General features: G+C 37.0%; 1 protein-coding gene and 1 pseudogene across 3 annotated transcripts; both read left to right on the forward strand.

Moving 5' to 3' along the window:
- Window positions 1-1,722: 1,722 nt before the first annotated feature.
- Window positions 1,723-15,115, forward strand: caprin1b (cell cycle associated protein 1b). 3 transcript variants are annotated; one of them, XM_052581963.1, is made up of 18 exons: window positions 1,723-1,889; window positions 2,425-2,604; window positions 4,338-4,400; window positions 4,481-4,567; window positions 4,717-4,955; window positions 5,553-5,635; window positions 6,896-7,048; window positions 7,148-7,200; window positions 7,759-7,842; window positions 7,981-8,145; window positions 8,225-8,333; window positions 8,431-8,492; window positions 8,613-8,723; window positions 9,623-9,766; window positions 11,105-11,258; window positions 11,577-11,780; window positions 14,373-14,479; window positions 14,607-15,115. In XM_052581963.1, exons 2-18 carry the CDS (start codon window positions 2,425-2,427, stop codon window positions 14,691-14,693), a joined length of 2,085 nt encoding a protein of 694 aa, XP_052437923.1. In that variant the 5' UTR covers window positions 1,723-1,889; the 3' UTR covers window positions 14,694-15,115. The 3 variants fall into 3 exon arrangements, with proteins under 3 accessions (XP_052437923.1, XP_052437924.1, XP_052437926.1); XM_052581964.1 differs by having other exon boundaries at window positions 11,580-11,780; XM_052581966.1 differs by lacking the exon at window positions 9,623-9,766.
- A 2,026-nt stretch (window positions 15,116-17,141) lies between these two features.
- LOC127977094 (RNA cytidine acetyltransferase-like) lies at window positions 17,142-20,367 on the forward strand (annotated as a pseudogene).
- The last annotated feature ends 987 nt before the right edge of the window (window positions 20,368-21,354 follow it).

Below are 21,354 nucleotides of genomic sequence, written 5' to 3' on the forward strand. Positions count from 1 at the left end.
ATTCATATCAGAACGAATGCAAAACTTAACAGTAAATGATTGTTGCATAAAGTACATGTTTAGGATTTAGGATTTAAAAATCAGCCATTGAAACTGCATACAGATTTAACCCGAAATCTGAATACTCTAAAGGAGATCATTCTCTTATTATTTTGGCTCTGCAAGAGTAGGCTATGATTTATTGAAAGCCCAGCCCTTATAGGAAATGCCATTGGATTGACTGATCATTTGCCATGGAACATGCCTTGTCTCAATAACAAAAAAAAAACTGAAACATATTCTCTTACTGGATGTGTTGGACATGCTCTGTTTTAATTACAGGCCAGGCTTCCTTTAGCATACTGGAAAAGAGATCCATTACAGGCTGAGTAATCACAGTAAGGCGTATTTCCTGTAAGGAGAGAGCCTGATGCGTTGTTGACCCTCTGATAGCATATACTCTGAAACAGCAATAGCCAAGCTATGCTTCCTGCCTAATCTCAGCTTTAACTATTGTTGGCTCAATTTTTAGAAGCATGGTCGAGCACCATTATTTTGACTAAGTAAAAACGTTTTTGTTATTACAAGTTTGTGATTTGTTGATTGCAGACTTCAGATGATCAGTGATCATCTGTTTGTGACAGTAATATATGTATCAGTGGACTTTAAATGTTTAGGTTGAGGACTGCTGCTGCTGTTACTAAACACAATAGAAAACGGAAATGAGTCACTCGATGAAAGAGAGCTTCACTCTCCCATGAGATCTTCCTCTAATCAGTATTATTCCTGAAAGAAAACACCCTTTCGATAGAACAGTGCTATCAAAGAGCAGAGCAACCATGTTAACTGCTTCCTGTATTTGCCAAACAAAACCTCGTGCAACTGCTTTCACATGGTTTTTGAATAGTTAGAGTTTTACAGAAAGAAAGAAGCAAAAATAAGCTTTATTTTTATATACTTTTACAATATAAATACCTCTATAAGCTTGAAAAGATACACAAATGCAATAGGAGAAAAAATTATTAAGCACAAATAAAAACGCTATTAAATAATGTAGTCAACTTAATGCAAATAAAAAAATGAAAATATTTTTTGATTTCTATTATTCCTCTTTAGAAGGCTGTGGAAAGAAAGTTCGAGTTGTCTGCATGCATTCACTTCCTTCTATCTGGTGCCATCTGCTGGACCATAGTTTGATTTACATCATAATAACTTCATTAAATAACGATGTCACGTTGTAAGGACTTGTTTCGTCGTTTAAAACCTTACATTTTAGCCGAAAAATAAACAATAGCAATTAAAAAGTTAAGAACCGCCGAATCGGGAAAGGGGTAACGTTAGTTTAACATGATATAATCGTCATTTGGCATGATATTGAAAAAAAAAGAAAGCCCTTTCAGCGAAATAAAATAAAATATAGTCATACAAAATACTAAATATAAAATGTTTAATCATCTGCTCATTTTCCTCTATCTTCATGTTTATTTAAAGCCAGTCTGATCGGTTTCGCACGCGCTCAGCGACAAATCCAGATGAGGGAGTCATTGTATGCCCGTTTTACAACTGATTAAAATCTTAGTATTTTCTGCAATCTTAAGGACTCTTTCCTATTCGCTTCATGAGTTATCTTTATTTTTTAGTTGTACTTTCATCGGACAAGAAGTAAACGTAATAATAACCTGCATATACATGTCAGTAAGGCACAGGCATAATCCTGGTCGCCTCTAAACCGGGCCCTTCTTCTTTATAAACCTTTTCCTCGCCTCTCGCTCGCTCTCAGTTGTCGGTGAGGCCGGCGGGGCGGATCCCATAATAAATTGGAAGAGAAAATAAAAGCAACACATTAACGCTTCGGCTTATTTGACTCTATACGATTATTTTACTCCCTTGTGGACATATTGCGCATAAAGGTGAGCACATATCTGAATCCAAATCACAGACGTGAACGTTGTATAGTCTGGATCTTGAGTTGATTTGGACTGGACACAGTTTTTAGTCTAATCTGCGGACAATGGGTTGCTATGACAGTGTTTGGGAATTTCGCAGTCTAATGTTCTTCTAGCGTTTGTAAAATATCTTTTATAATTTTTAGAGTTTTACTTGTTAAAAAATAGAGACGTGGATAGGATTTTATTCATAATGCGTCCCTGTCGCGTCCTGCTGAGATTTGCTATTATCAGACGAAATCTTTTCTGTATAATTTCGTTATATAATAGTTATATGACTACCTTATTATTAGAACATGTATGATTTAATACCTTGGTATCATAACTGAAAGATTTGATCGATCTGAGAGAAAGAATAAGTGGATGATATGTGATCGAAAATGAAACCATCATCGATCACAGCAACTTACAACATGTTCAAATGCTGTTTTCATAATTTTATTTTATTCCTCCTTTTTTTCTATTCTGAAATTAAAACGTATCCTTTATCCTTGATTAGATGCCTTCGGCAACAAATGGCACCAGGACTGTGAAGTCTGCCAGCCCAGACTTGGGATCTGCTCCCGGATCAATGAACCAGATCTCAGCCAGCACCCAGCTGACAGGAGCCCCTTCAGAGGCCCTGAAGCAGGTGCTGGTGGTTCTTGAAAAGAAAGTGCGCAATATGGAGAAGAAAAAGGTACTGGTTTCTCTCTGTAACATGCCAACTTAATCAGAACTAACATTACAACATACAAATGGATGGATAAACCATGTTGTTGTTGTCTCGCGTCCTCCGTTCATTCCTCTAACCCACATCACTCGAGCCTTTTGTTCTCCGTTATTTATTTCACGCAATCTGGCGAAGTTCATATACATTTCTTTTGACTAAGCAAGTAAACGCACATCATCCTAGGATCTCCGTGGTGTGACTTATTGGTGAATGGACAATAAATGTCAAAAACGTGTTAAGTTTTATCAAATGAAGGGAAACGCAGACAATCAGGTCTAAAAGTATATTAAACATTTGCTGTATTTATATGCATTTATGTCATGGTGTATGAACCATCATCTTAAATGTAAGTTAAAGGCAAATCGCTTATTGTTTATATAATTGTACCCATGGCTTTTAACTGTTCTTTGTATCGTCAACTACAAATGCTAACCGGCTAGCAGTTGTAGTTTTAGTACATGCTAGCCGGTCAACTATTGACGTTATTCTATGTATAAATGTATTAAATGATTACTTGTTTACCCCCTCTTTTTAATCCGCGATGTGACTCAAAGTTATTTCTTAACATGTTTGTCAGTTTCTACGTTCACGGTTTGTTTAGCGCGCACATGGAGATAAAGCTAAGATGGCGTCCTACAACAGGTTCAGCATGCTAAAAAATGGGGAAACTGCCGGAGGAAACTAAGAGAGATTTTAAATTAGTTAACATTTTTGATCGTCTCAGGCTTGTCTTGCCGAGGTAAATGTGTCAGAGGAAGGTGAGTCCTCAGGACACACGGTAAGCGCTTTTGTATCCTTCAGGAGAGACATTTAACTCGGTGACAGTGCAGCACATTGCTTTAAAATTGGTTTCTTTCTTGTTTTAATGATCGTGCGTCGAAAATTAAGGGATATTTCGTTAATGGGATAATTCACTGGGGAAAAAATAAATAAAATTGTCATTAAAACCACACACACACATCGTTTCAAACCTGTTAACACAAAAGTGGATCTTTAGCAGAATGTCAGTCTACGTCTTGATTTTTGTCTGATTCCAACATTATACATTTGTGGAAAGAGAACCTGCCCTATCTCTCACCAACTTTTTTGTAATGGGATAATCTCCACATAACTCGACCACATGCTGGAGCTTTCTGGAACAAAGTCCTTACTCTTGATCCACTTTAAATGGGGAAATTAGTTTCATAATTGCAAATATTATGTACTATGTTCTTTAAAGGTATTTGTCTTTCAGTTCACTGAAGGATGCATAAAACTGTGACACAGGAAAGACTTGTAATGTTACAAGAAATAAATGCCATTTTAAACTTTCTGTTAGAAGAATCATGAAAGTTTATAACCATATTCTAAAAATATTAAGAAGAACACCTTGATTTTACAATTGTTTCTGAAGGGTCATGTGACCCTTAAGGCTGACTTCTTTCAAAACATAAAATCTTATTGACCCCAGGATTTTTAAAGATGTATGCTTGCTCGTTTGTGTTCGTGCATACAATTAAGTGCAAAAGTTTATTTTGAATGGCCTGATTGTATGCTTTATCTCTGTCATTTGTTCTTGTGATGACCAATTCAGCTGGAGTTTGAGATGGGGAAATGAATACATACACCTGTGAGATTACTTCTACATTGTACTGTCATTTTATTACACAGCTTATTTTTCCAAATTTATTTCTATTTTTCTCTCACTTGTCTTCTTGCAGAGCAAGCTTGATGACTATGAGGCCAGAAAGGTCAAAGGGGAACGTCTCAACCAGGACCAGCTGGTGGGTAAACGCTGCATATTTTTGTTTCATATTATTTGTTTCAGATTTCTGAAATCTCTTCTTTTTTCAAATCAATCCAGGAAGCCCTGTCTAAGTTCCAGGAGGTAATCCATAACCTTGACTTTGCACGGGAACTGCACAAGAGCTTTTTGGCATTGGGTCAAGAAGTGAGTACATGAGAATTCAATTTACTCTTCCGTAGTCTGAGGACCTACAGTTTATTTATGTTTGTTAATGTGTGTAGATCTACTATTGAAATTCACATTAAGGTTTATACATGAGTCAGAATGTCTCCTGCATCTATTGCTTTGGGTAGATCCAGAGGAGTGTTAAGAAAGCAGCACGTCGTGAGCAACTCCAGCGTGAAGAGGTGGAACAGAAAAGGCTGAAACGAGTTCTGGAGCTGCAGTTCCTTCTGGACCGACTTGGGGATGAAAGTGTGCGGCAAGAGCTACTTCAAGGAGCTGGGGGACCTTCGCTGCTTACTGAGAGCGACCTTACTTCCCTGGATGAGTTTTACAAGCTTGTGGGGCCTGAACGTGACCAAAACATCAGGTGAAGTTTACGGTCATCCAGATCCACACTACTTTTCTCCATTTTGAAATTACTTGCAAATGATAACTATACTGTTAACAAACCAAAGAATTGATGTTCTTCCAACTGTAACTCCCTGAATTAAGAGTTTTAATATACATTTGGCTCTCTCTTGAGGTCTCTGCATTGGCAGAGCATGTTAAGGTTGACAGCGTCTTTGAAACTGTACTTATAATTAGTTGTCAATTGGAAACCGTGCATCCAGGAAGATTTTAAAGTTTAAAGGGTTACTTCACTTGAATAAAAATGGTCAATTACTCAACCTAACAAATTTAAAACACAAATGATTTTAGTTTATATTTGAAACCCAAATTTAATATTTTTAATGAAATGGCAAAGGTTTTGACGCTCGATATTAAAAAGATATTCATAGACATTATAAAAGAGTTCCATATGGATTGAGTGCAGATTGGGTGAAATTCTATTTTCTCTCTCTCTCTGTCTGTCTCTCTAATATAATATAATATATTATGCGTTTGCTTGTTTGGTTAAATTTAAAAATTGAGTTTTCTTATCTTTTTGATTGTATATTCATAATGGGATGCCTTTCTCACACAGGTTAACTGACCAGTATCAAGAAGCATCACAGCACTTATGGGAACTTTTAGAGGGGAAGGACAAGCCTGTAGCAGGAACAACATGTATGTCAAATGGACTTTTAATCTTCTTTTTAGGGTCTGATAGCTCAAAACATCTGTGTTTAGGAAGTTTAAGGTGAAATTATTCATAGATTTTTGATTTTGTGGTCTGTATCAGCGTCTATAGAGATCTATACTTGATTTTTCAGGAAAAACCCCTAATATGTTTTGAAAGCTTTCACATGCAATTTTATATATACACGTGTGTGTGTGTGTGTGTGTGTGTGTGTGTGTGTGTGTGTGTGTGTGTGTGTGTATGTATGTGTAAAAACAAAACTTGGTCATTATAGAATATTGCATGAATTGTTCCGCATCATTCTCGGGGTTTTTACCCAAGGTTTACTAGAGCAACATGGATAATAGGCGGAAGTTGCGTATTCTGCAGCATTCAGCCTTGGTGCATGTGCTGACTCGGCAGTGGGTGGAGTGGCATGATCCATGTCCCCTGTCTTCTGTATCACAGTGTGATCCTGCAGCTGTGTGCTTGGGGACACTGACTGTGTAAGATCACTCCATCATTGTGGGGAATCCATAGGGCAATTAAAAATTTTTTGCCCAAGTTTGAGGTATATAGCAGTCTTGATGTTGGTGCATGTTAATGGTTAGTTAGAAGGCACATTAAAACGCTGCTAATATTCACAGGAATATTTATTTATTTTTAAACTAGTTAAAATGATCTACTCCCTACAGTAGCCCTGCCTCAGAAAGCTTCTAGCGTTTTCTTCAGTGGTATTCCTTGGCAGATCATGTGGCTCATGTCATATAAATAAATTCATTTGCTATGCACCAGCTGGGCTGGCAGTGTGATGGTCTTCACAGTCGTTTATTTAAAAAACAAAAAAAAGAATTTAAATCAGTTTTTGTTTATAATGATTTAATTTTGTGTGGATGCAGTAATCAAAACTGACAGTAAAAACACTTTTTACATAGGATTTATTTTTTAAAGCCAATCCTGACAATAATGTATCATGGTTTCCAAAGAAATTAAAGCATTAAGCAACATGGCTGTTTTTACCTTTTTCTTTTTTCTTTCTTGAGCACCATCAACATATATTAGAAAGATTTTTTTTTTTTTTTGAAGGATCATGTAATTCAGTTTTGCATCGTAGGAACAAATTACACTTTTAAAATGTATTGAAATGAAAGTTATTTTAAATTCTAATATTTTACAAAATTTGATCAAATGAATGCATCCTTCGTGAGCAAAAATGTATCTTACGGATCCTAAACATTTGAATTGGAGTGTAAATGCTTGTCTTTCAGATAAAGCACTGAATGAGATGTTGGAGCGGGTTTTGCAGAGCGGCTACTTTGATAGAACGCAGTCTCATCAGAACGGAGTTTGCACGGAGGAAGAGGAGGAGCCGACAGCTGCAGTGGAAGTGTCTGAAGCAGAGGAGCACCTTCCAGACACGGGTAAAACACTCCTCATTTCACATTGCTCAATTGAGTGACTCATTCTGAAACTGCTGCAATATAGGCTGCTTTCTAAAAACTGACTTTGTCTCCTAACAGAGGGTGAAATTACAGAAGCATACGCAGAACCCATTCCAATTGAGGTGACCGAGGTAAGGGAAGTTAGTTAAATTCACTTTGTAAGATGCAAGTTTAAGAGGGGTCTGTTTAGACATTAATTCAAAGTAAACATTAATTCAAAAATCATATTTTTTTCAGCTTATTTAGGTAGCATTTCTCAATTTAACTTGGTTCAACTTAATGTACTGAAAATTAAAATTTTAAAATGTTTGATTTAAATATGGAAAAAAAAAAAACTAATAAAAATAATGCACAAATAATTACTCAATTAAAATGAGAACTTAAAATATGAATAACTAGAATAAAGGAATAGTATTTTAGTAGTGATACTAAAGTAATACTGGTTTGCAAAAGCAACATGCACTCATTGATTCGGCAAGAATAAACCAGGGTTTAGGATGGACAAACGGGTTTTGAAAAGTAAAACGCAGCAGTTTTTGGTGGAAAACATTTACACAAGTTGACTTCAGGGACATGGTGAATGTGTGAGAGCCCTGTAATTGTATGATCCTGCTCAGGGGTAAAGAAAGTTTAAGCAGAATTTTTCTCTTGATTCCCAATTTTTTTTGACCTTTTATCTTTCTCTCCAGTTTGTTAATAGGCAGTTTGTTTTGGAGAGCACGTACAGTACTGGCGATAAGGAACAAAGAGAGGAATGGAGTGCGGAGATGGAGGTAAGCTGCCCTAGAAACTGCATTGTAACCCATGTAGACATTTTTGCCCTTGTTTAATATTTTGTGTATGGATAAGTACATCAGTGGTTCTCAGCCTTTTTGACTCCAAATGTCTAAAGCCTATTGGATCTGTTACAGGTGGTGAACTCCATGCAGCCGGTTCAGACCGCCCCTGCCCCTGTCGTCCCAGAGCCCCATCCTCTGACCACAGTAACTCCAACACCCCCTTCAGACCCTGTGGTTCGACAGCAGGTGGTTCAGGATCTCATGGCACAGATGCAGGGACCATACAACTTCATGCAGGTGGGTTTTTGTTTTTTTTGCAGGTTTGTCTTATTTGGCAAATGTTTGTATGCATTCTAAATGCTCTTTTTGTTTCCAGGACTCCATGCTTGATTTTGATGGACAGTCTCTTGATCCAGCTATTGTATCGGCGCAACCTATGAAACCGGTCCCTAATATGGAGATGCCACCGATGGTGTGTCCACCAGGTATGTTCATATTTCCACCACATGTTCATTCAGTTAGCTTTATGGGTTAAGCATTTTAAATCAAGCTAACTTTGGGCTTTGGTTTCTCAACCTGCAGCACACCCAGAGTCTCTTCTCGCCCAGCCTCCTGCTGTTGGCGTTCAGCCTGAACCCACACAAGTGAGTATAGCCAAGTTCTTCTGGATGGAAATGAGTTTGCTGATCTGTCTGTAAAAGAAAGATGAGAGTATGGATCTTATATCTGTGTAAAGATAAGATGTGAATTTACTTTGTCTGCAGATCTCCATGGTCTCTCCATCACCAGAAACCTTCTCCACACCGCCTCCAATATACCAATCTTCTCACGCAGCTGATCCCCGACCACAGACAGACTCCATTGATCCTATTCAGGCAAGTTATCAAGCGCCCGTTTGTTTCTTGAATTCAATGAGTTCTCCAAATTATTTATTACAGACCTGTCAACCTGTATGCATTGTGTATTGGCTACGCTCTTTTACATCAAGGTACGCTGGTACGATTTGTCACTCTAAACTATGCAAAAATCAAGTGATGCCTCGGTCCACGTGCAGTATTCAAAACAAGCAACAGAAGAAGTTGTAGAGGTCAACCAGGGTTTTCTTTTTTTTTGCTTTTAAATTTCTGCGTTTTTATTTCTCTCCTAGTAGCCTATAGTTTGTTCAAAGTGGCTCACGGACGCCCCGTCAGATGCTCTGACAAAAAGCTGCTTGTGAGGCTGACAGAGATGCACTGTTAATATGTTTGAGATGTACTGTTTTCCTTAATGCATAACTTGCATTTCACAGGTATATTCTCTATCTGTAAATGTTAAAAAAGCCATGGAAATATTTCCATTTTACTGTCAGAATTGCATGAGCTGCTATATACCTCAAACTTAAAAGGATTTTTTTAGATTTCAGTGTTACAATGTAATGTGGTTTATAGCCCTTTTTTGCACACATGCCCACATGCTGGCATTCACTTTATTTATTTAATCCAAATACAAAATACTGAGAGGCTACTGTATACGGCAAATAATCCCAAAAATAACAAGATATGAATTTCTGCTTATGTCGCCCAGCCCTATACAGAAGTGTACTGGAGTTTATTTATTATTCATTTTTTTAATAATATAAAAACCATGCTGATGGTACTAAAAAAAAGTCAAGGTTGCCAGGTCTATTATTACTGTGTAGCTAGAATATGAGCTTTCTAATATAACCAAATGTTAACTCCACAAAATGTGCATCAAGTAATTTTCAGCAATCAAAAACTTAGCTTGTCCTCTGTAGGCCTCCATGCCCTTGACAGAGCAGCCGCCTCCATCAACGGTGCTCCCTCCTGTCTCCCAGACCCAAGTGATTCAGGCCGGATCCAAACCCTTGCACAGCAGTGGCATCAATGTCAATGCAGCCCCATTCCAGTCCATGCAAACGGTAACATGCCTGAATTAAAAAAAACTAAGATGTTTTAAACTGGTAAAAACAGCAGGGTTCATATGTGTGCTTTAAATCCTTAAATGCTTTAATTTGAATGTAGTGTTTGAGGTTTGAAAAATAGTTGGACTTGGATAAAGTGCTTGAAAATGCAGTTCCATTGGTTTCATAATAATTAGCTTTCTTACTGAATGGTTCGTCTTTTTTTTAAACATAAAATAAGCAGCTCTGCTCATTTCTGCGTGTGGCTGTAGTGTTATTAAAAACTTGCCGGGAGGTTGCTGCTTTAGTCATTGATGGCTTGAAAATGAAAAATTGTTTAAAATGAGAACTGAATACTTAAGTAGCCTCCTGTTAAGGTTTTCCTTTTTTTCATTGAGCCAGTGTAGACATTGAGATTCAGTGAAATCATCAGTTTCCGTCATCATGAATGTTGGTTGCTTGTTTTCTGTATGTTTTAATCCTGGATTGAATAACCATCTTGTTTTTCGCAATACTAAAATTACCAATTTGAAGAATGTAATATGACATGTCGTTTCCACAACACAAAAACATAATCGACATTTAATCGTCATTGTCACTTCAAATTTAAAGGGTTAGCTCACCCAAATAGCAAAATTGTCATTAATAACTCACCCTCATGTCGTTCCAAACCCGTGAGACCTCCGTTTATCTTCGTAACACAGTTTAAGATATTTTAGATTTAGTCCGAGAGCTCTCAGTCCCTCCATTGAAGCTGTGTGAACTGATGTCACCTGGACTACTTTGATGTTTTTCATACTTTTCTGGACATGGACAGTAGACCGTACACAAAATTGCTAATGTGCTTCAGAAATCCAAACGATTTACAAAGGTGTATGTGCCCACGTGTCTGTATTTGTGCTTTAAGATAACTTATACTTTTGTGTGTGTGGGTGTTTTAACTTAAAGGGATAGTTCACCCAAAATTGAAAATTGTCATTTACTTGCCCTCATGTCGTTCCAAACCTGAATTTTCTATGTCCGTGATCCTCAAATCTGGCTCGCGCGATCCAGTTTCCTGAAGAGTTTTGCTCCGACTCTAATTAAACACACCTGCCTGTGATTTTCTAATGATCCTGAAGACACTGATTAGCAAACTCATGCGTGTTTGATTAGGGTTAGAGTTAAACCTCGCAGGAAAGTGGATCTCGCAGGCCAGATTTGAGGATCATGGTTTTATGTTGAACACAAAATATATTTTGAAGATTGAAGATAACTCTCATAAGTGTGAAGGGTTTCATTTAGTTACCAGACTTTTGTGTTGGATTCTCCATTGCTGAATATAACATGGTCACTTACTCATGTTCTTCCTGACAGGTGTTCAACCTCAATGCTCCTATCCCACCAGTTAATGATACGGACTCAATAAAGCAGGCCAGCCAATACCAGAATAGCTACAGCCAGGGTTTTAATAGCCAGACACAACACCCTGTGGAGCAAGCAGACATGCCGCCAGAGCAGCTCCAATCTGGTGAGGAAAATCTTCAGAATCCCTCAATCATTTTTTAATACCCCCAATATAATCCTGTATATAGTCAGCACTTCTCAACATGTGGCTCATGGAAGCAAGCAACTGTGGAGTCAATAATATAAACTTTGACTATTCCCTGCCCTACATAATGCCATTTGAAAGCTATTGAAATGACTTTTTTTATATATATATATAATCTCTATCCCTTCAAAATGCATATTCATACATGCATAATCAAGTTTGACTGACTGATTGGATGTTTGATTAAAATAATAATAATAAAGGTTTAATTCAGCTGTTTTATCCCTGTATTCACAGTAGTTGGTGCCTTCCATGCTCAAGACCAGTCACTCCCCAACTCCACTGGCCCCCAGCCCATGTCCCAGCAGTCAGGTGGCCAGGGCAATGGTTTCAGCCGTCAGGCTCAGTCCTTCTACAACAGCAGAGGAATTTCTCGTGGAGGTCCTCGTAACTCACGTGGGATGATCAATGGCTACAGAGGACAATCCAATGGTTTCAGAGGTACAGAACAATATAGTGTTTGTAGCAGTAGTATACTTTTTTTTTTTTTTTTTTTTTTTAGGCAGGTTTCCATCCAAGGATTTTCTTTTGCGAAAAAAATATTAAGCGCTTCAAAATTTACCAATATAGCTGATGGAAATGCCATTTGTCGATAAAATATATGGTTGCACTTTATTTTACAGTACGTGTACTAACATGTACTTATAGTCAGGGTGTCCGCGGGGTTTTAAAAAGTATTAAAAAGTGATAAATCAAAATTGTCAAATTTAAGGCCATTAAAAGTGTTATATGTGGTCTCAGAGGTATTATTTTTTTTTCAAAATTAGGTATTATTTTTTCAGACTATCAGGTGTCCTATTCGGATTTAAATTCTATCTGCGTTTGCTTTAGTTCGTTTAAATATGGGCTTTAGCATATCTGGGCACATAATCAAAGATCTTTCGTCTCCGTCTCAATGTATGTTTGATGCTGACGTCATATTCAGTGGTTGTTCGGCATCATCTCAGAACACTGCACGCTCAAAACAAGTGGCTGGCTTACGTTTTATTTTAGACTTCAAGGCATATCTTCAACGACTGGACAACCATCGTCGTCTTTATGGGCAAATGCAAGTTTTCTAACGACTCAGCGTTTAAGGACTGGCTCAGGCCTGTAGTAGGGAATAACAGGCAGTAGTGTTGTCAAAAGACCCGGTACTTCAGTACCAAGTCGGTACTAAAAAAATTTAAATGTGACGGTACCAGGTTTCTTTAAGTACCGGTAGTACCGAGGTCCCGTTCAAACCCGGTTCTAGACGCATATGTCTTGACGCTATGATTTCCGCGAAGCAGAAAACGAGGACGGAATCTCAAAATTCAGTCATGAAAATGAAACTTACATTTTAATATGGACAGTCATGGAATTTGTCAAAGTTAGCTTAAATTAATCAAATCAAATCTTTGTATGGACCAGTATCTGTAAATGTTAAGCCGCAAAAGTTGTTTGAAATATGAATCTGTGTTCTACGCGTCTCTGTGTGAATGAATGAATGGCAGAGACGTGTGGGCTTGTTTTCTCCATAGACTGAAGCGCATGACGCTTGCATTAATTTCAGCATCTGAGCTTCAGAGTTTTCTCTCCATCAAGCGATCTGAATTTTTCAGTTCATCTCAATGGACGCACAGCGAACCTGTATTTGATGCTCTGTAAACTGTGTGAAGGCGCACAACTCACCGTCGCTTTACTCATAGTGCTGTTTCTCACACACACACACACACACGGAGAGAGAGAGAGTCTTAGCACGCTGAATCGACACGCTATATGTAAACTATTGTTGTCTTCTCCTGTCAAAATAATGGAGTTCATTTAGAATTATTCATTTTCGAACAAGCAGAAGACACACCGGTTTCTCGGGTAGTGGGTAGCTAATGCGCAAATGGCAATTTCATTGGCTGGCGCTGATCTTGTACCGTCCCTGGTTTGATTTCACCAAATCAGTTTGACCCTAACGCAGACAACATGATTAATATTCATGAACCCAGCAGCTCATTAATTCATAGTGCATTGTATATACATTAGTATGATAGTAGAATTAGTAGTAGTATTATCTTTTAATAATAATTAATTTGATCTATTACTATTTTTTTTACAGAAACCCTCAATGACCAAAAATATCTTAAGCATCACCACCAGTCTTAAGTTCAGTTAAAATGACAAATATGCATTCATTAGGCCTTAAAGTTAATTGTTACATAAGGGTATTGTGCTAGAAATATTACTATTATTTAGTAAAATGTATGTGATACTGCTACTACGGTTGAAAAAATTAAAAACTTTATTTTTTTTAAAGAAATAAATAAAGATATTTATTCCATGTTTTAATTTTAATAGCAAATAATAATAATTAAAAAAAACTTTTATTTACCAAAAATAAAATGTTTAAATTTCATAAATTAAAAGACAAATTAAATTTGGGTGAAACGTGTTTACTGTTTTTAATAATTATATAACTTGTAGAAAAACTTTAAACACAATTGTAAATAAGTATAAAGAATTGCATTGGTTTTATTTTTAGTGTTAAAAAGTTTTTTTTTTTTATTAGCATATTTTTGTGTTTTGCTTTGGTACCGAAATTGGTACAGAGAACCGTGGATTTTCACTGGTATCAGTACAGAATACTGAAATTTTGGTACCGTGACAACACTAACAGGCAGGCTTCTTGTTCGGTGTGTGGGAGCTCAACTGGATGGGAGCTAACGCACTTCGGTCGCATATGCAATCCACTAAACATAAAAATGGAATGCGTGCTCGAAAGAGAGCAGTTAATTCTACCAATCTCAGCTGTCTGCGCGGCTGCACCTCCACCACCACCGCCGCAAATTTGTGCCGCAGTTTGTGAATCCGCAACAATTCATAGAAGATGCCCGTTTGTAATACATCAACTTGCAATGAATGCCAGCCAGTGTGCTGGAACGAAAAAAAAAGGATGTCATGACGCTCACCATTTAATCAGTATAGGGTCAGTTGGATGGAAACCGGCAAGTTTAAAAAAAAAAAAAGCATATTCTTTGTCAGTTACAACGGTCAATTAATCGGAGGTTTTGTTTATTTCAGGGGGATATGATGGTTATCGCCCACACTTCTCCAACTCTGCAAACTCTGGCTATGGACAAACCCAATTCAGCGCACCTCGTGACTATTCCAACAACGGCTATCAGCGGGTCAGTTCTGCTTTTGATACTATATGTTTCTCTTTATTATTTTAGCATTAGTCTCACTCAACACATCCTCAAAATACTGTTGAGACATTATGAATTTCTTTTAATCCTTTAATTTGTCTCTCCACAGGATGGCTACCAACAGAACTATAAACGTGGTGCTGGCCAAGGGGCTCGAGGGGTCCCACGAGGAAGTGCTCCAGCTATGCGGTCTTAAGCCTTGTGAACTGAGCTTACATCTGGACCACAGTGAACATTGAAATACTGAAGTGCATATGCCCCCCCTTCTCTCACCTTCATGGAATTGATCGGACAACATCTTACCCTAATATGTTAAAACTGAGAAAATGGTTCAGTGATTCAGAAAGCAAGCTGAAACCCAGTGATTTTTAAAGTACCCTGTGTTTAACAGATACCTGTGAACTTGAAAGACTTAATTTATTTTATTTTTTTGTTTGAAATAAAACTCATACCTGCCACAGATGGTCCAGAATTGGCACTTCTTTTGCTGCCCCCTTTTTTTTGTTTTGTTCCCAGTAATACATTTTGGTTCTAAAATGTTTCTTTTGGTACATTAAGAGTCTCAGTTTGTAAAGTGATATTACTTCAAGAGTTTCAATAAAGATGTGTTGCGTTAAATGCTTTACTGCTGTTTTTTGTATCCCCACACTCATGATAACAGTATCAAGTCAGACACATTTGGCTTTATTTGGATGTCAGTATACTTTGCCTATCAACCTAAATGACCTTATGAGTACTGCTAAAAAAAAAAAAAACACTATGTATGTTAATGCGCTTGTTAAAAATTCTTTATTCCAGAGCCTTTATTTGCATATTCAAGTCCCTACATAAGCAGTTGTCTAAAACCTACTGCAAATCTAAGGATTCTCTGTGTTATTGGCTTTCCCTTTCAATGCTGCTTCTATATAAGCTATCACTACTAACGTAGGTAACAGTTGGTGATCTTCTGAAAGAAAATATTATGTAGGTATTGGAGTTAAAGGCTAAAGAAAAAAAAAGAGACTTTAAACTTCTATATATGAATGAATAAATACTATAGACAAATGTTATCTGTCAGGAGATTACTGCATTTAAGGAACATACTTTAAAACCGGTTTTAAATGTAAATTTTAGGAACATCTGGACTACGAAATAATCCAGTCATTGAACCCAGATTTTAACAAAGCTGTGATTCGCGTTAACATCTTCAAAGAACATCGCCAGACCATTCAGGTATACTGAATTTCTTTTCCATTCTGTTTTTTTTTTCTTGTAATTATTTGTTAAATCATGCAATCTTACACACTTTCTTTGCTTAGAGTTGTTTTATTCAACGTTGGTATATGTAAAGTATGTGGATGTTCATGTAGTGCATTGTGCATCGTTCATAACTCTATAATTACCATTGATCATTTTTCTCCTGTCTTGCTGATCTGTTTTAATCTGCAGTACATTCACCCTGCTGATGTGGTGAAGTTAGGCCAGGCAGAGCTGCTAGTCATCGACGAGGCTGCCGCGATCCCACTGCCTTTAGTGAAGAAACTGCTGGAGCCTTACCTTGTGTGTATGGCATCTACGATCAACGGGCTGTATTTAAAGAGCTTTTAGCTCTTTTTACAATGGTATGGTATAATAACAATGCAGTAATCCTTGTGTCATCATGCAGGTCCGAGGGCACTGGTCGCTCTCTGTCTCTTAAGCTGATTCAGCAGTTAAGGCAGCAGAGTGCAGACAGCCAGCTGAACCTCTCGGCTGAGAACAGAAACACCAGCACAGCCAGACTGACAGCAGGTGGAACATTACTCCTATTTCTGCCACATGAGAAAGAAAATAATGCTCTGTTAAACCATAATCATGAGACAAAAAGTTGTAATTATGAGATCAAGTCAAAATTGTGACAGTCATAATTATGTGAAAAAAAGTCAAAACTATGATATACAAAATCATTATAAGTAAAAAGAAATGGAATTATGGGATTAAATGTCTCTTTATAATTTTGACTCATAATGTGACTGACAATTTTTTTTTTTACAGATTTTCAGTGTTTTATATCATAATAATATATACTGTAAACACATACCTTATATCTCAAAATAACAAAACACTGTCTCTCATCTATCTTCTACACATAAGGTTTCTTTAATCCCGTATTCCAGTTATTATGTGAATCGAGACGCATTGTTTTGTTATCATAAAGCTTCTGAGACTTTCCTCCAGCGTCTTATGGCACTTTACGTTGCATCGCATTACAAGGTGAATAAATATCTATTATTGCATTAGAGCAGTGGTTCTCAACTCTTTTGACTTTATTTGTCTAACAGGATATTCGAACCGGTAACAAATACTAATGTTAATTCAAACCGCACTACAGGTTAAACTACAGTTTGGGGTCAGTCTTTTTTCTTTTTTTTAAAGAAACTAATACTTCAAAATACTTATTAATTGATCAAATCTTACAGTAAAGATAATTATAATATTACAAAAGTTTTAATTTCCAATAAATGCTATTATTTTGAACTTTCTATTCATCGTTGAATTCTGAAAATTGTTTGACGGTTACCACAAAAATATGAAGCAACGCACTTGCTCAAAACTTACTTTTGAACAGTAGTGTATGTCTATTATTTGTGCCAAACTTACAAAGAGTGATTCTGAAATTATTTTGATGCTCTTGTGTTTTACATTTAGTTTCAAGACCCTGAGTTCGGAAGCTTCTCTAAGGGGCCGGATCGTCCGTATTGCAATAAATCCTGATTATCAGGGGGTAGATGATTTTTCCTTGTATACAACCAGTGAAAAACATACATATACAAGGCATTATTGTCTTGTTTGACCAGTTACGTCATTGTTCATCTGTGATTTATTGTGCCACTCTTTAGATGGGTTACGGCAGCCGTACGTAGCAACTGCTACAGCATTATTATGAAGGTCAGTTTCCTCTTCTGGAAGAACAAGAATGGACAACTACAATCACAATCACATCTGTGAGCAGTGAGGTAACGTTCATCAAATTCTGTGTGGCATTTTTCATATATTAAAACATTTTAGTATTCCTGTGGATTGTGTATATACTATAATGTATGTATGTAAATATACCTGTGTTGCATTGTTATATTGGTCTATTTAAGTAAAAAATATGAAATCATTCTTCTTTGTGTTCCTATATTGAAAATAGGTGTAGGAAATATTGCTGAGAAACTGAAATTGTACTGTATTTTTCTTCTTACATTTAACATTTTGAAGCAATCTTAGAACATTTATCTTATGTTCATGAAGGCTGCAGTTAGTTGATCAAAGTATTAATTTCTTAGAAAAACAACTTTACTGACTTTTGATGTGATGATTATATGCAAATTTGATTCAAATTGATATGCTAGCTTTAGTTGTTCCTTTTGTAACAGAAAAAGCCCTCTGTGGCAGCACTGTGTACAATAAGTTTTGAAATCTGTTATGGTCTAAACTAGTCTAGGGAAGACCGCAACAGAAATAAAATGTCTGGAGGTGGAGACTGTGGAGATACTGACTTCCTAAACTAACATAACCAGTGTGAAATAGGCAGTGTAAAACAAAATGGTACCCACCTTCTTACTAACCCCCCCCCACCCCCCAAAAAAAGACATAAAATAAAGCTAGTTCAGTATTTACGATGGGCAACTCAAATGAATACTCACTTCTCTCTTAGAAAAGTCTCAGTCATAGATTTAACTGAAGAGACAAAGACATAAACTCTACTTCAGCTGTCTCAACACAATTCAGCTCTGGACGTAACAAAATAAAAAAATGTAGAACATCTTTCATGCATTTTAGTGGTTATAAATGCCACCTGATAAAGAAGCATACTATCTGGACCAGAAGTAGTAATAATGAAGAATCCTTAAAGTCTGTATTCTGGGAGTATATTTTTGATTGGTGTGCAGGCTGTCACTCTCCTGGAGGAGTTGGTGTCTCCGAGGAAAGACCTGCCACCGCTGCTGTTGAAGCTGAATGAGTAGAGCCGAGAGGCTGGACTACCTCGGGGTGTCTTATGGTCTCACTCCTCAACGGCTCAAGTGTGTTGCTCCATGCAAGAAGGTTTAACAGTGATAATTTTTATTACAAAACATGTTAGTAACTCCTAAATATCTCTTGCTTTTTTTTTAGGGGTGCTCCGATCACGATCGGCCGATCGTTATGCGCTTCTCGTCAGTAAAGCCGGTTTTCTAATCAGCGGTTAATTCCATCAGGTGCGTGGTTTCACATAGAGCAGCTGTTACTACACAGATTCGTTGTTAACTGAGAAGATGCGCAAATCCACTTCATTTTCAGTGTTTTTTGGCGCATCTTTTCAGTTAACAACGGCTCTGTGTTCCTCTCCCTGCTCTCCTACCAGTTCAGCAAATTTAGCCCAACCCTGGCTCTCAATATACTGCAGAACAAGAACTCTAAGGATGACATCCCAGCAGGTACTGGCCCATATTTGCACCTCAATAAAATAAATGTTGTATGTGTGTTCTGTTGGTTTTAAGATGCCTTTTCATGTGTATCTTCAGCACTCACCAGTGCGGAGTTAGCGGCCACATTCACTCCGTCCGACCTGAAGCATCTGGAAATGTATTAAAGAAACATGGTGGACTATCACCTCATCATAGACATGATCTCTGTTATTGCACGCATGTATTTCCTCAAACAACTGGGAGACATCACACCTTCTGTTGCCCAGTGTGTAATTCTGCTTTTAAGTAGAAGTCATTTAGCTGAAGCTGACCGAATTTCCATCTCTGGTGTGTGTTCAGGCATGTGTATAAAACAATCAGTTCTTTTTTCAGGCTCTACTGTTAGGAATTGGGCTTCAACACAAGAGTGTAGATGAGCTGGAGAAGGAGATTGAGCTGCCTGGTTCTCAGCTTATGGGCCTGTTCAACCGTGTCATCCGTAAAGAGGTGCAGGTGAGTCCGAGCACTCCATCCTGGTCTCTTCTACACACACTGATTAAAGCAACACACAAGGATCTTATCAGAGCACTGCCACTTGAAGGAGTGAGTAGTCTACCTCTTCTAGACTGTTTTGTTGTTTCAGTGTGTAGCTACTGTTCATTTTTATCTCTTCTGCGGTTCTTCAACATTCTTCAGGAGAAGGCGGTTGAAGCAGAGATGGTGGCCACCAAAGATATAAGCATGGAACCAACTGTACAGACACTAAATGAGGATCTGGTATGGGACTAGATTATTATTTTTTGAAATATGTCACCTTAGACCACAAAAAAACTAGTCTTCAGTAGCACAGGTATATTTGTAACAATAGCAAAAAAATACGTTGTATGGGTCAAAATGATAAATTTTTCTTTTTTTCTGCCCAAAAATCATTAGGATATTAAAATTAGCCTGTTTTTTACTCCCCCTCAAGCCAACTTAGTTTATATGACGTTCTTCTTTCAGACGAATATAATCTGAGTTATATTAAAATGTTGAAAGTGCTGTTCTTTTGTGAAAACTTTATTTTTTTAGGATTCTTCAGTGAATAGAAAGTTCAAAAGAACAACATTTTTTGAAGTAACTTTTTTTTTTTTTTTTTTTTTTTTTTACAAAAAAGGTAAATTAATATTGTATTTTGTCTCCTAGAATGATGCAGCCAGAGTTCCAAGTGTTCCATGTGTTGAAGAAAGCAGGACATACAGCTATTGTTAGCATAAAATGGTATGAGCAGCTTTGGTAGTGGAGGGTTTTGTCTGGAATCATGAACCGCTATGAACTTTGATCTTTTTTCCCTCTTAGTGACAAGAAAAGAAAACCAGAAGTCATAAATCAGAAAGAACAATGGCAAAGCAAGAAGATGAAGAAAAATAAGGACAAAAAGAGCAAAATTGGAAAGAACCCATAAAAGAGATGCACTTTAAAATTAAATTTTTGAATGTTTTTGTGTTGTCTTGGTTCTCTGGACAGTATATTTATTTAAGACATAAGTTCAACTGAAAATATGATTTTTTTTTTTGTAAGACCTATAGAGACAAGAACAAATAGTTTTAAATTTTTTTGTCAAGACTCCAGCTCTGCAGGTATTTTCAGTGAGCACACAAAAATTTTTTTACATTGTTGTTTTTTTCTTTTAACCACATTTCAATATTAATATTCCCATGGTGTAGTAGACCTCATGTTTTTCTCTGAAAGCTAATTTCAGAAACAGTCTGTAAAATAAACGATAATCTTAAGGTGTATTACTTGTATACAAAATATACTCAACATTGTAATGTTTAGTAAAAATGCTAAATTTAAGAGGTGTACACTGTACATAATTTTGTTTTCTTTACACACAGTTTGCAAACATGTAAAATTGCCATGCATATGCAACTAATATGTTTATATTTAACGTTTATAAAAATGTTAATACTTTTGTGTTTATGTACAGTGCACTCTATTATATTTTAATGTTACACTGTTTTTAAATTTCATAAACCACATTAGCTATCATAAAAGTAAATCAGCACAAACGGCTCAGGCCTGGACACCTCACAGTCACTGAGCTGACCACAAACTCCTCTGTAAATCAAAGTATTCTAGAGTCAAATGTGAGGCCACATGTCCAACAGCTAAACCTTGGCCAAAACCAAGTCATGAAACTGGGCAATGATCCCTAGCACACCAGCAAATCTACAACAGAATGGCTGAAAAAGAAAAGAATCAAAGGTGTTGCAGTTGCCCAGTCAAAGTCCAGACCTCATCCTGATTGAAACGCTGCGGTGATTGCTGTTTACAACAAATACCCACAAACCTCAATAAACTGGAGCAATGTTGTAAAGAAGAGCTGGCCAAAATTTCTCCAGAACAATGTGAGAGACTGATAAAGTCATCCAGAAAAGCTTCAAGTTATTGCTGCTTAAAGTTGATATACAAACAACTGAATCA

This window comes from Carassius gibelio, chromosome B18 (genome assembly GCF_023724105.1).
Source record: "Carassius gibelio isolate Cgi1373 ecotype wild population from Czech Republic chromosome B18, carGib1.2-hapl.c, whole genome shotgun sequence".
NCBI lineage: Eukaryota > Metazoa > Chordata > Actinopteri > Cypriniformes > Cyprinidae > Carassius > Carassius gibelio.